The following is a 12,753-nucleotide window of genomic DNA, read 5'->3' as shown; positions in this document are numbered from 1 at the left end:
TGGAGATTGCTGCATGCCACAGTGACAGCAAGGAAGAGAAGGAGCAGAGCCAGGAGCTTTGTGGGTGTCCAATAAGCCTATGCCTAATGCTTAATAATTATGAATAGAATAAGATTCTTATAAGTATATCCTTATAAGTATGACTATAACAACATGTTTAAAATTTATGCTCCTTGTTTTCTTAGGGCATTTCCATGGTATTTTTTAAAGAAGCAATACAACATATAACAAGGGCAGCAAGAATTTTTCGACAAGATGGTAGTCACATGACATTGGTAAGAAAAAATGCTTATAGTTTCATTTTTAATTATAATATGTAAAATTCCAGTGACACTTATTTCAATTCATAATTAGTATGGCAAATCAAAATAAGCATTTTCTTTAAACTTATACTAGTTCATTTTTATTCATTTTTCTCTTAAATCATTGCTTGTATGAGCAGAACTATTATATTTCCTCTAGTATCTGAGATGCAGCAATATACCTTTGAATACCAGTTGCAAGGAATTACAAACAGGAGTGCTATTTTGCTCATATCTTTCCTCACACATATGGTTGGCCACTGTGTGATTAAAACTCTGGATTTGATAGACTTTGGTTGGATCATATAGATAGTATAGAAAACTTTGCATTGCTGAGGGATTCATTACATAGCCTAAGCTTAAGGCTTCATTTCTATGCACAAACATAGAATTAAATCACTTTTAATCTAGTGAGGCTTCTGAATTATTTTGTTTTATTTATTTATTTTGTTACATTTATACCCCACATTTATTCCGTCAAGGTAATCAAGATCACATGCATCAGATTCCCAGGATGTCTTAATTCAGCCACTGATGAGCTCCAGAGCTACTTAGTTTCATCAAGGTGCCTGTGGCAAATGCTGTGACAAAATATTTGCTGGCTTTTTATTTACTTTTGTTTCCATTTATTTTTGTTTTCTCTAAATTCACCATGCACATCCTAAAAGCCTACTCAAATCCTATGATTTTCACAAGTTTGATTTAACGGAGCCAACTTTTCTGGTTTCAAGTTAGACTGTTTTCCCCCCCTGTAGGTTGGTCATGGTGGAACTGGGAAGGTAACCTGTGCATCCTTAGCCTGTTACTTATCTGCATGCAGCCTCTACAGGTTATCTATTTCCCGTAATTACACCTATGGAAATTTTAGAGAAGATCTGAAAGAAGTTTGTAAGCAGGCAGGTGTGGAAGGCAGGAGGACTGTTTTTCTCATCACAGAATCTGATATTATTCAAGTAAGCCTTTCTAATATATGTGTTGGACTTGGAATAGATGCATAAAATTTATTGCACACTTGTTATGTTTGTCCATTTTTTAATCATAGTATATTTAGGTGGTTTCCATATTGCTTTACCTGAATATTTGGCTCACATCACAATTTTTTCCATTAGATAGTGTTGTCATGTTGTGCTGGACGAGTTTTGGTTGTTGATACAAAAGGATTTGGACCAAGTGCTTGGCATGCTTTGCTCTGCTCTGTGGCCACTTGACCCATGTCTGCCTTTGTTACGAATAATAGGAGGCCTTTTTCTAATCTCCCATTCCTAACTAAGAGGGTTGAGTAGGTAATGATATGTGAGGGACTCCCTCCAGAGCAGATTTTGGTATGTGTGTGCAGGGAGGTGCAGCGAGAGTGCAAGGACGGGGAAGTCCTGTTGCACCAGTGGAAGTACGCTTGTGCAATGTCAAATATCACATTATCTAAATCCATTTCATATACCACTGTTCATGGAACCCTTCTAGAGCACTTGTTAGGATTGGGTGTGTGGGCATTGCTTTGCAGTGGTTATACTCTTTCCTTGTAGGAAGTTTTCAAAAGGTGGACCTGGGAGAGAACCATTATTTCCTATGAGAGTTGTTTTCTTTAAGGACTCCTTATTTTCCATGCATTTTAACATCTGCATGAAACAGCTAGTTTTGGACATTCAGGAATATGAGGCTTGGAAGTATCAGTATAGCAAAGATGACATCCATCTATTTTTCTCCTTTCATTTTAATTCAGGTGTGACTTTTCCCAGTAACTGACAAGATAAGGGGAAATGAGGCTCAATCTAGTCAAAATTAGGGCTGGAGGACAAATACAATTTGGTTCAAATTTAAAGGTGAACCTATCTAATTAATTTACACTTTCCAAAACAATACACAAATGGAAAGACACAGCCATCCTTTAAAATTTGCATTTCTCCAAATTTTGCAATGCAATTCTCCAACCATTTAAGGTGTACAAAAATGCATATACTGGGGTAAAGTGTGTGTAGAAATGCATATATGAGAAATATAGTGAAATAACAAACACATCCAATACATTGGGGGAAATTGCTTTGCGAAAATCTCTGATAAAACAAATCGAATACAAATATGTGTATATTAGGAATCTATACTAAAACGCTGAATCTCCCCCCCCCCTCAAAAATCACAAAATGATGTGGAAATGTAGAAAACAATGTAAGGGGGGGGACTAAAGAGAAACCAAAATTTTCAGATTGGTGCTTTAATAATAGGTACACCTGTTAACATTGATTGAAATGAGAATTTTTGGCTGAAGGAGTGGGTGCACAGCTTGAGCGTACTTCTGGATACATTGCTGTCATTTGAGACCCAGGTGACCTCAGTGGCTTGAACCCATCAGCTCCAGCTGGTGACCCAGCTGCGCTCCTATCTGGGCAGGGATAGCCTAACTTCTGCCGTCTATCCTCTGGTCACAAGATTACATATAATGCAGGGAATTATATATGGGGCTGACTCTGAAGATGGTTTGGAAACTTCAGCATGACCATAGTTCAACCTTCACCAAGCTCATGCCCTCTGGATGTTTTGGACTACAATTCCCATCTGCTGCAGCCACATGGCTCTGCTAGGTAGAGATGATGGGAGTTGTAGCCCAAAACACCTGGAGGGCATGTTGTTGGTGAAGACTGTCTTAGTTATTTGGCAAACTAACTAGCCCTGAGCAGATTGCTAATTAATACCATTTTTTTTATAGGAGGCATTTTTAGAAGACCTGAGCTGTATCCTGAAATCAGGACACGTGCCCAATTTATTTGAGAAGGATGAGCTGGATAACATTATGGTACCACTTGTATCTGTTGCTGAAAAGGCTAAGTACTCTAACACAATCGATGATATCTACTCATTTTTCTTACAGGTAATATTTTAAATATATCAGTACAAATATACTGGAGAGAATGTGTTTTAACACATTTACCTCAGCTCCATGTATGCAAACCTTTCGGAGCACTATTTTCATATTTAATTTAGTGGAAACAATGCCAGACCCTAATGGTTTTGCATTTAAAATTCAATTTATGTTGCATGTATCATTTTGAAGTCCTATATGCAACTCATTCTCTGAGTGTGGATCTTTTTGTAGCTAAAACAACACCATCCACAAGTGACTGAGGTATCACTAAGCTTATTGGACACGTACTTCCCCACAAAAAAGTGAGTGGGGGAAGGAATGAAGCCCATTTCTTTCTAAGTGAGGGGAAGGAATTTGAAAACAACTCAGTGAAAATTCTCAGTGGGCACAAAATGCTGAATGAATGTTGGAGTGGTGGAACAAAACAAAAACAAAACAAAAAAGATGGAAGGGAAATGCAATAGCCATTCTGAAAAAAATAGATCCAATTGGTTTCCAGATGCCTGCAATGGATTTCCGTGCTATCTCATTCAGAGGTTCTGTCAAAGATCTGAAAAGCCACTCTCTTGCCTTTTAATTCAATTCTGGCCTCATTGCTCTTACCGCTTTCCTTCTTTTCAAAAAAACAAAACAAAACAAAAAACTGCCTTTCATTTTCTTCTGCTGTTTGGCTTCATTTTTGTTCCTGCTACTTTCCCAACCTCTTTATTTCATATTTACCATATTTGTTACTTGCTGTCCCTGTTCTTTATTTGGGGGTTTCAACCACTGTCATTAATGGCAGCTTCAGGAAGAAGATTATGAGATTAAAGAACAGAAACTGGGCAGTCTACTGTTGGGACCCTAGTCCGGGCGGCTTGTTCTACTTCATCCTGTGCATGAACATGCATGGTCTGGTTGGAGGATTTAGTAAAGAACCCTTCACAAGATCCTGTCCGACAGCATCAAACATTGAACAAATTATTGAACGCACAATCATTCTGTGGGCCCTCTCCCATTGGCCAGAGCTCAAACATCCTGTAAGACTGACGGAGTCTTGCTTAATACACTTTAGAGCCTACTCTGTGGCAAAACAACTTGCTCTTCCACTGCATTGACTCAGTGGCAGCCAGTAGAGCTGTTTTAAGTGGTGAAGGGATCATTAGTTCTCCCTTAAAAAATAGTACACCAGAAGGATAGATACTGCCATATAATATCCATAGGCAGGAAATGCAGGCTTCAGGAAGTACATAGATCCCAGTCCATTTCCCGAACTTCACAACTGAATCTGAAGGATGGCCTGCTGTGACTGATTTGTTAAATACTTTGCTGATAAAATCACTTATATTTGACACATTTAATGCAAGGTCTAGGACAGTGTTTCCCAACCACTGTTCCGCGGCACACTAGTGTGCCGCGAGATGTTGCCTGGTGTGCCGCGAGATGTTGCCTGGAGGGAGGCGGGCGAGTCGGGCGGTGAGAGGCGGGGCGGCGGCGGCGAGGAGAGGCCGCCCAGCGCGGGGCTCTCGCCGTCTGCCTGCCTGGCTGCCTGCGAGCTCGGCGGGCAGCGCCTCCGTCCACAGCGCCCGCCTCGCGGCTCTCATTCCCTGTCAAAGCTCACCCAGCCAAGCCGCGCTCTCCTTCCTGCCTCGCTTTGCTGCCTCCTCCCCCCCACTCCCAAAGCTTGGAGGTTCCCCGGCAAGGGGGAGGGGAAAAAATTGAAACTTACACTTTCGTGCGTCCCTCCCGGCGTGACGCTGCGCGCTGACGTCACGGGGCTGTAATGGTGGTGTGCCTCGAGATTTTTTTCATCAAACAAGTGTGCCTTTGCCCAAAAAAGGTTGGGAAACACTGGTCTAGGACATGGGTGTAGCCAGGATTTGTGTTAAGAGGAGCAGGCTTTATGTTGGGGGGGGGGGGCAGAACCAAGTTATCTGTGAAGCAAATGGTCAGTTACTTAAGTTTTCTTATTTATTTACTTGATTGGGGGGCAACTGTCCGCTCAGTCAGTCCCCACGTGCTGAGGTAAACCCGGCATGGCTTCTTGAGCAGAGCTGCTGCTGCTTGAGTCTCCTCCTCAACAGCTTCGCGACCGGTTCTGCAATGGCCAGGCAGGCAGGATTTAGGACCCTGGTGGGCCAGATCCAGCCTGCGGACCGTAGTTTGAGGACCCCTGAGCAAGAGGCTTAAATAAGTAATGGTGTCTCAACTTTCTTGGTTGATGCTGATTGCTTGGATCCCTTACAATCTGGGTTCAGGCCTGAAATGGCCTTGATCACCTTAGTAGATCTATGTCAGTAACTAGGCAAGGATTACTGTTGCTTTTGCTGGTCCATTGACCGTGGCATTCTTCTGTACCATCTACAATAAATGGGACTTGAGGGCTCCATTTAGTTTTAGCTGACAAGTAGGCCCCAGAAAGGCAATGCTGGGGGACTGCTTCTCAACCTCATGTTTTTGGGAGCTCCATGGGGTCCTACCTTGTTCTTCATGCTGTTTAACATTAAGTTGCTGAGGGAGGGAAGGTATAACTTTATATGACAGACTTTTTAGCTATAAATAATAAATAGGAGGTAATAGTATACTATTAATGTAAATTAAGAGGAATATATATGTGAATCTCTCTTGATAAAAAGGGGGGGAGGAAATTGGCATGTGTGCATTTGATTGACCACTAATATGACAATCTAAACATTCCTGCATGCCTAATTTTGAAAAATGATATATATGGGTGAAGTTTTCCACAAATTATTAAATCTTTTTCAGAAAGTACGTAGCAATCTTCATATTGTTTTGACAACAAGTTATGCAGGACTGACCTTCCGTCAGCATTGTCGGACATATCCTGCCACTATTAATTGCTGTACAGTTGACTGGTATGACACTTGGCCTGAAGAAGCCCTTTGCCATGTTGCACAAAGTTACTTTAAACAGGACAACACATTTCAGAATCAGGTAGCATATTTGTACATTTTAACATGTGGTAAACTGTAATTTCATATTTTGTTATAGTTCTCACTAGTGAGGTCATGTTGATCTTCAGTAAGTATATGGTACAAATTCAAACTTTGCATATATTTATTCTATTATTCTATTCCATTTTTGTAAATTCAGGACAAGGTTTTAAAGCAGGAGTAGTCAATGTGGAGCCCTCCAGATGTTTTACACCACAATCATCATCAGTCCCAGAGCATGACCAATGGTTAGGGATGATGGGAGTTATAGTCTAAAACATATGGAGGGCATCTTTAACTCTATAATTTGAGGTGAGTTAAAATGGTAAGTAAAATGCCCCTTCTCTTGTTGTCTAAATCACGATGTTGTCTTGAAGAATACTGGCTTCATCTCTGATGTTTGCTTGAATAGGATTAACTGGGGGAGGGGCAGGAATGCCTGTAATCAGAGTGCTGCAATATTCAAAGTTATGTTATGTGCACATCCCATTAGTTTGGTTACCTAAAGAGGCAAGTACAGAACAGCAGTCACGTAAGGAATACATGTTTTATCATTTATCATAATATACTACAAACAAAATGTCCTTAAACAGAAATGTGATATAAATGTATATTCTTTTCCTTTTTGTGTTTCTTTCCAGAACTTAAGTGTGCTTGTTCAGATATGTGTTAATATTCATAAAAATGTATCTATCATAACTGAAAAGTACTTGAAGGAAACTAAAAGGCATTACTACATCACACCCAATAGTTATCTACAGTTCATAAACACCTTTTCAACCATACTGAAGTCAATGAAAGAGAAAATTATGAGTGACAGGTATGAAACAATACAACAATACAAAGCAACATTGTATAGAAAATGTATATATTTGGAGAATTATGCACTAAAATGCTGATGAATTTTCATGAGGACTTTTAAATAAAAATTTCCAAAGTGATATAGAAATGTGGATAACTGAAGACTGGAAAAATAAGAAACAGAAAGAAACAGAAATTGTCAGATTCAGCATAACCCTATGCATACATAACTGCTTTAATAGTTCAGAGGCTTATAACTGTCAGTTAGCTCAGGAGATCCAGATTAATTTACAATTATCTGGTTTGCACAACACAGTAAGCCCAAATGTGGCATGGCAAAACCATATGAATGTGCTGGCTCCCAGAGAGGAGCTCATAGCCTCTTTGTTCCTCCATGATCCTTTTTACTGCAAATTCTGTGCTTAGTCAAAGTTTGACTTAGCATGTCATCCTAACTGGGACTTGTAGTTGAGCCCTCTTCTCACTAACCATGACCTATAACTGTGAACAAACCTTGTTCCTATTTCAGTGCAGCAGCAAAATGAACCAAGGAGGAGCAAAACAGCTACAACAGTCTCTCTAGGAGCCCACAGATTTACAGTCTTGCAAAATGCTAGTGTCATGCAAGCCAACTTAATATATGACTACTTCAATATATGTAACAGAAAAGGCCAGACAGTGATTGGATTTTAACTATTTTTAATTTTAGAACTTGCTATCATTCTGGTCTGACCAAAATACTAGAAGCAACCTCACAGATTACAGTTATGCAAAATGAGTTACTTGTCCTTGGTCCTCAAATAGAGAAAAAATCAAAGGTAAAATTTCATTCAAATCTGCTTTGTTGTTCTTTCAAAACATTTAGTGATCTATCTGGATTCATGTCAAAATTTAGAGCATATAGGCTATATTTTATATGGGGTCTGGTTAAACAGTACAATATTAATAGCAAATGATCATCTGAAAACAATAATTAAAAATAGATAGAGAGGCAGAGCTTTTGGCAGTGGTTACTCTGTCATAGATAGACGTTAGATTAAGGTTAGCTAACTTTGTTGGACTCCATCTCCCATCAACTCCAGTCAGCCTGGTCAGTAGTTGGGGATGATGGGTGTTGTAGTTCAACAACATTTGGACAGCACCACATGGACTACCCTGTCTTACATGCTCGTTTTGGAAACTATGTCCCAATGTTCTTTGCATCTATCTATCTATCTATCTATCTATCTATCTATCTATCTATGAAGCTATTTTTATTCAAGCTAGAAAAACAAACAAAGAAAAAACAATGTACAGAAGTTAACATCAAATACCAAGCAATACCAACTACCTTTGGACCCACCTTTTAACAGAGATAATCATCCCAGGGCCCACAGAGATCTTAACTGGCGCCCATGACTCCAGGTTGGCAACCCTTGTTAGTGACAGCATGCCATTTAATATCCTGCTTGAATAAGGATAATTTTTTCATATATATCATTTATTTTTGCATTCTTATTTAGGTAGATAGGCTCAGTGAGCAGACTGGTTTTGTGTTTTTTTAATGATACGTTAAGTCAACTGAAATATAAAATAGTACAGCCACAAAATAGCACCGATGATGCTCACACCAAAGACACAGCTCCCAAGCATTCCACCTTTCATTTAGAAGCTAGTTAATACACATTCTTTCCCCAACCTCACTCCCTGGCTGCTCCAATCTTACTCCTAGGATGAGCAAGCCCATCTATAGCTACCTAGAGGAGTGCCTTTACCCTCATCACCCCCTGAAGCTGTGGCAGAGTTTTTCCTCTTCCTCTGCACAGATAAGGTTAGTTGGTCAAACTTTTTGGCTCCCCCACAAGCTGCTGTTCCCTGTGTTTTTTTAATATAAAAAAGGAGACCTCTGTTCTGAAAAGTTGGGCAGTAACATGGGAATAGTATAGATTTAATTAAGTCTTCCCATTAAAAAAGTAACTTAGGCCTGTATATTGTATTATTTTTTCCTATAGGACTTTTCAGTGACTGAGCATGGGTTTTAAATTGATATGCTTTCACTCTAATCCTTTGTTTCTTGGGCTCTCTGTCACAGTCTCTAGGAAGGATGGGATACAAAAGTTAAATAATGAGAATTTGACATGGGCAGTATCTCTGGTGGGCGACATGTTGTTCTTTGACTGGTTTGCTAAACCTGGTGAAGGGTAGTCAATCAGTCTTAAAGCCTCAGTGAGTTTGGGACTTGTCTATCTCCTACATGCGAAGGTAGGCTCTGGCAGATTGAATGGACAAGGGCAATAGCAGGTCCAACGGTCAAGATGGCAGTTTCTGTGTGTGCTCTAAACTTGGAGCTTGCTTAGACCAGTGTTTCCCAACCTTTTTTGGGCAAAGGCACACTTGCTTGATGAAAAAAATCTCGCGGCACACCACCATTACAGCCCCGTGACGTCAGCGCGCAGCGTCACGCCGGGAGGGACGCACGAAAGTGAAAGTTTTCAATTTTTTCCCCTCCCCCTTGCCGGGGAACCTTCAAGCTTTGGGGGTGGGGGGGGGAGGAGGCAGCAAAGCGAGGGACTGAGGGACGGCGGCAGCTGAGGCGGCGGCGGCTGTTGTGGTGGTGGCGGCGATAGCGGGCGGAGGAGGGGGCGGCGGCGGGGCCGAGGTGGCCGGCGGCGGCGGGGGAGGCAGCGGCGGGTGGAGCAGGAGGGCGGACGAGGCCGGTGAGGGAGTAGGGTTGCCCGGGGCTTGAGGAGCCGTCGCCGGGAGTTGCTGCTGCTGTTGTTGCTGCTGCTGCCCGGACATGCCGGCCTCCTCCTCGTCCGCTGTCTCGCGCTCCTCCCTTTTGCACGCGCTGCCCCGCCGCCGCCCCATTGGCTGGGTCCTGTCAGCTGATCCTGTGTGTGTGTGAGGGGAGAATGGAGAGAGAAACCTCGGCACCACCACCGCGGAGCCGCCCCCGGCTCGACGCGGATCCTCGCCGCCGCCGCCTCTCACCGCCCGACTCGCCCGCCTCCCTCCCATGGCACACCAGCCAACGTCTCACGGCACACTTGTGTGCCGCGGAACACCGGTTGGGAAACACTGGCTTAGACACATCTTCCTTGGTCAGAAGGAGAGGGACAGGAAGAGGTTCCACTTCCTCTCTCATCAGAGAAAAGGGTGTGTGACCTACCTGAGTCTAGGAACACAGCTCTGTTGTCTTAACCCCTTCATACATGTAACATGTATAGTTAGGCTTGACTGCAGCTTCCCACATAGCACAGCTTTGTATGTTGTGCCTTCAGCTTTCACCTGCATCTCTGAATGTGGTCCTGCTGAAAGGTGGTGTTCCTTTGATTACCAGGTGGTAGCACAAGCTACAGGAGATAGCTATCAATATCACACCATGCCTACAAGTTTTTCAGGAGCGTGTGACTTGACACTACTGCTGGAACAGAACAGAAGAGCGTTTTGCCCTGATCCAGCAGCACAGTCCTTATGTACTTACTGTGCATGTCATCTTTGCCATCACATTAAGGACTTGATGAGTAGTTCATAAAACAGCCAAAATACTAGATTAATTATTGATTAAGATATTCTGCAATAAATTTAATTGACTGAGAAATGGATCTCTCCTACCAGGAAATAGAGGAACTTGTGGAAAAGCTTCACAAAGATGCATTAGTTGTGGAGCAAGTTCGAGCTATTGTTAAACAGGATGAAGAAATTATGGCTGCAGAAACACAGACTGTGGAAGAATATGCCCAGGTATATCATATTACAATTGTTTTTCATTTTTATTGTGCCATGCTGGGTATTTGCAGCTTGTGACAAGATGGCAGAATAAAGAGACAGACACACGGGCTGGAGTTGAACTAAGGCTACTTTATTTTAAGGTTAAACATAAGAAAAACTCTTGAAGACTGCAAACTAACAGCCCTTGCCTGCAGGAAGGGGGAAATGGCTGTTCCGCCTACCACCTTTCCCAGCTCATACCATATAGAAGAGCAGGGAATCCTTACTGCATCACCATCACCCTGCAGCCTGATTCTAGGTAGATGAGGCAGGTTGGCCTCAGGGGTGGCCCTTATCTTTCCCCAGTGCCCAGAGAGTAAGCCTCAGGACCAGACCAGCCCCTTGAAAGGTTCCTAAAAAGCATCACCAGGCTGAAACATAACTGTCCTCTGCTCGTACCTAACCACCCGTCAAATGTGACTCACCTGAAAGCCAGATCAACCTATGGAACAACATGGCAGGCTATCAAGTGTCCCCAACCAGCTATTCAGTGTAGAGTAGGCAAAAAGGCCTGACCTACGAAGTGAAGCTTAGATAGGCCCCAAAGTTCCTAGCTGGTCCTGAAGCAACCAAATAAATCACACTGAGAGACCGAAGAGGGCAGGTGCTACCGTGGAGAGAAGAGGGCAGGGGAGCAGGTGTTTGGCTCTTAAGTAGGGCACTGACATCTGCCTACACCGGGTACGAAATGTGTGTGATGACGTAGGGTATGACATGGTCCCTGTACCTCTTTCAGCCTGCAGGCTGCAAATTTGCCCCGCTATCAGTAATGAGCAGAACAGGCAGTGGAATGGGCTTCTTGACAAAATGACAGACACACTGAGCTTTCCAATAAAATGGCAATGTTCCTGGGGGAGGAACAAAAATCTGTTATATAACATGGTTGATGTTGACTATGGGAGCCAGTACAATTTCTGATTCCATCCCAAATTTTGCAGGTTCTAGGATATGTAGATCCCATCTTCAGCTGTAGATTGCTTGAAACAAATATTATAAATATGAGCACGTAGCCAGAGAATAGAAAAAAACCAGAATTTGTACAACTATATACTGTCAAAGAAAACATCAAAGTCTATCTTTTCTTTTTATATATATAGCAAGCAACAGATGAGCTCAATGCTGTAATGCCAACTTTGGAAAAAGCTGTCGCTGCTCTTGATGCACTTGACAAAAACCACATTGCAGAAGTTAAGTAAGTGTGTTGCTCATGTTTGTTGTTTGATTATGATTTTGGTTAAAAATCAGTACAGTTTTCAGATCATGCTGGATAAGTAGCAACAAATCTAGTGGCCCCATATTTGCTGCATTTCAAAGCATTTTTCTGTTCATCTTCATTATGTTTTAGGTAAGCATTGCTACTATTGTGGTAGTTTAAAGTAGGTATGGTTTAAATATCTTTTAAGGGGGGAAAAGTGAAGAATGCTGTCAACAAACTTTAGAATGTTTTACTTATGTAAATAAATGTGCAAATTATCTCTAGTTTCTTCATTTTTGTTACTACGTCACAATAGTCATGATAGTTCCCTTTCTGACATGAAATTCTAAATATTTTGAGCACTATCCAAAGTATTTTCCAGTGTTAAGATTTTTCATGTAAAATGTTGCTGTATGTTAATCACGCTATATTAATGAGCTAGGATAAGCCACTGTCCAGTAGTATGGCTCTAACTAAAGTTGTTGGGGGCTTTTTTGACAAAAAAGGTATTTAGTGCATTTTGTTCAGTTGGCTTTTCTTCTGTATCGCACAGAGTGTATGCTCGCCCTCCTCCACTTGTACTTACTGTTATGAATGCAGTTTGTGTTCTTCTTCAAAAGAAACCTAACTGGACAACAGCAAAATTACTGCTTGCAGATCCTGGGTTCCTAAAGAGATTGGTTAATCTTGACAAAGATAATCTACCAGAAAAGGTAAAAGAAGGATGCAGTGTATATTATTTTTGTTTCTTCTATTGTATACCTAAGAATTTTCAGATAGATTACCTTAAACAATAAGCTACGTCATTTTAATGCACATTTCAAACTGATACTGCAATTTTCTTTTTCTCCTGGTCTGTTTACTTAGTTACCATTTCAGAAATAGGAAATGAGAAGGCTAAAAGTATAGGGTCAC

General features: G+C 41.6%; 1 protein-coding gene across 11 annotated transcripts in view; it reads left to right on the top strand.

The window, feature by feature from the left end:
- Positions 1-12,753, top strand: part of DNAH14 (dynein axonemal heavy chain 14) — a 149,189-nt gene that overhangs the window by 93,625 nt on the left and 42,811 nt on the right. For all 11 annotated transcript variants that reach the window (XR_014005918.1, XR_014005919.1, XM_081186336.1 and 8 more), the window contains 9 exons: positions 186-275; positions 1,058-1,255; positions 3,004-3,165; positions 5,905-6,093; positions 6,734-6,912; positions 7,603-7,711; positions 10,491-10,616; positions 11,741-11,835; positions 12,392-12,551. Coding sequence is in view for 9 of the 11 variants with exons in the window: in XM_081186336.1 (XP_081042462.1) it covers positions 186-275; positions 1,058-1,255; positions 3,004-3,165; positions 5,905-6,093; positions 6,734-6,912; positions 7,603-7,711; positions 10,491-10,616; positions 11,741-11,835; positions 12,392-12,551 (1,308 nt within the window). In the remaining 2 variants the exon portion in view is untranslated. The remainder of the gene's footprint in view (positions 1-185; positions 276-1,057; positions 1,256-3,003; positions 3,166-5,904; positions 6,094-6,733; positions 6,913-7,602; positions 7,712-10,490; positions 10,617-11,740; positions 11,836-12,391; positions 12,552-12,753) is intronic.

The sequence above is a fragment of the Podarcis bocagei genome, assembly GCF_964188305.1.
Source record: "Podarcis bocagei genome assembly, chromosome: 3".
Classification (NCBI taxonomy): domain Eukaryota; kingdom Metazoa; phylum Chordata; class Lepidosauria; order Squamata; family Lacertidae; genus Podarcis; species Podarcis bocagei.
Note: the sequence above shows the minus strand (reverse complement) of the source record. Positions and strands in the feature narration are given on the sequence as shown.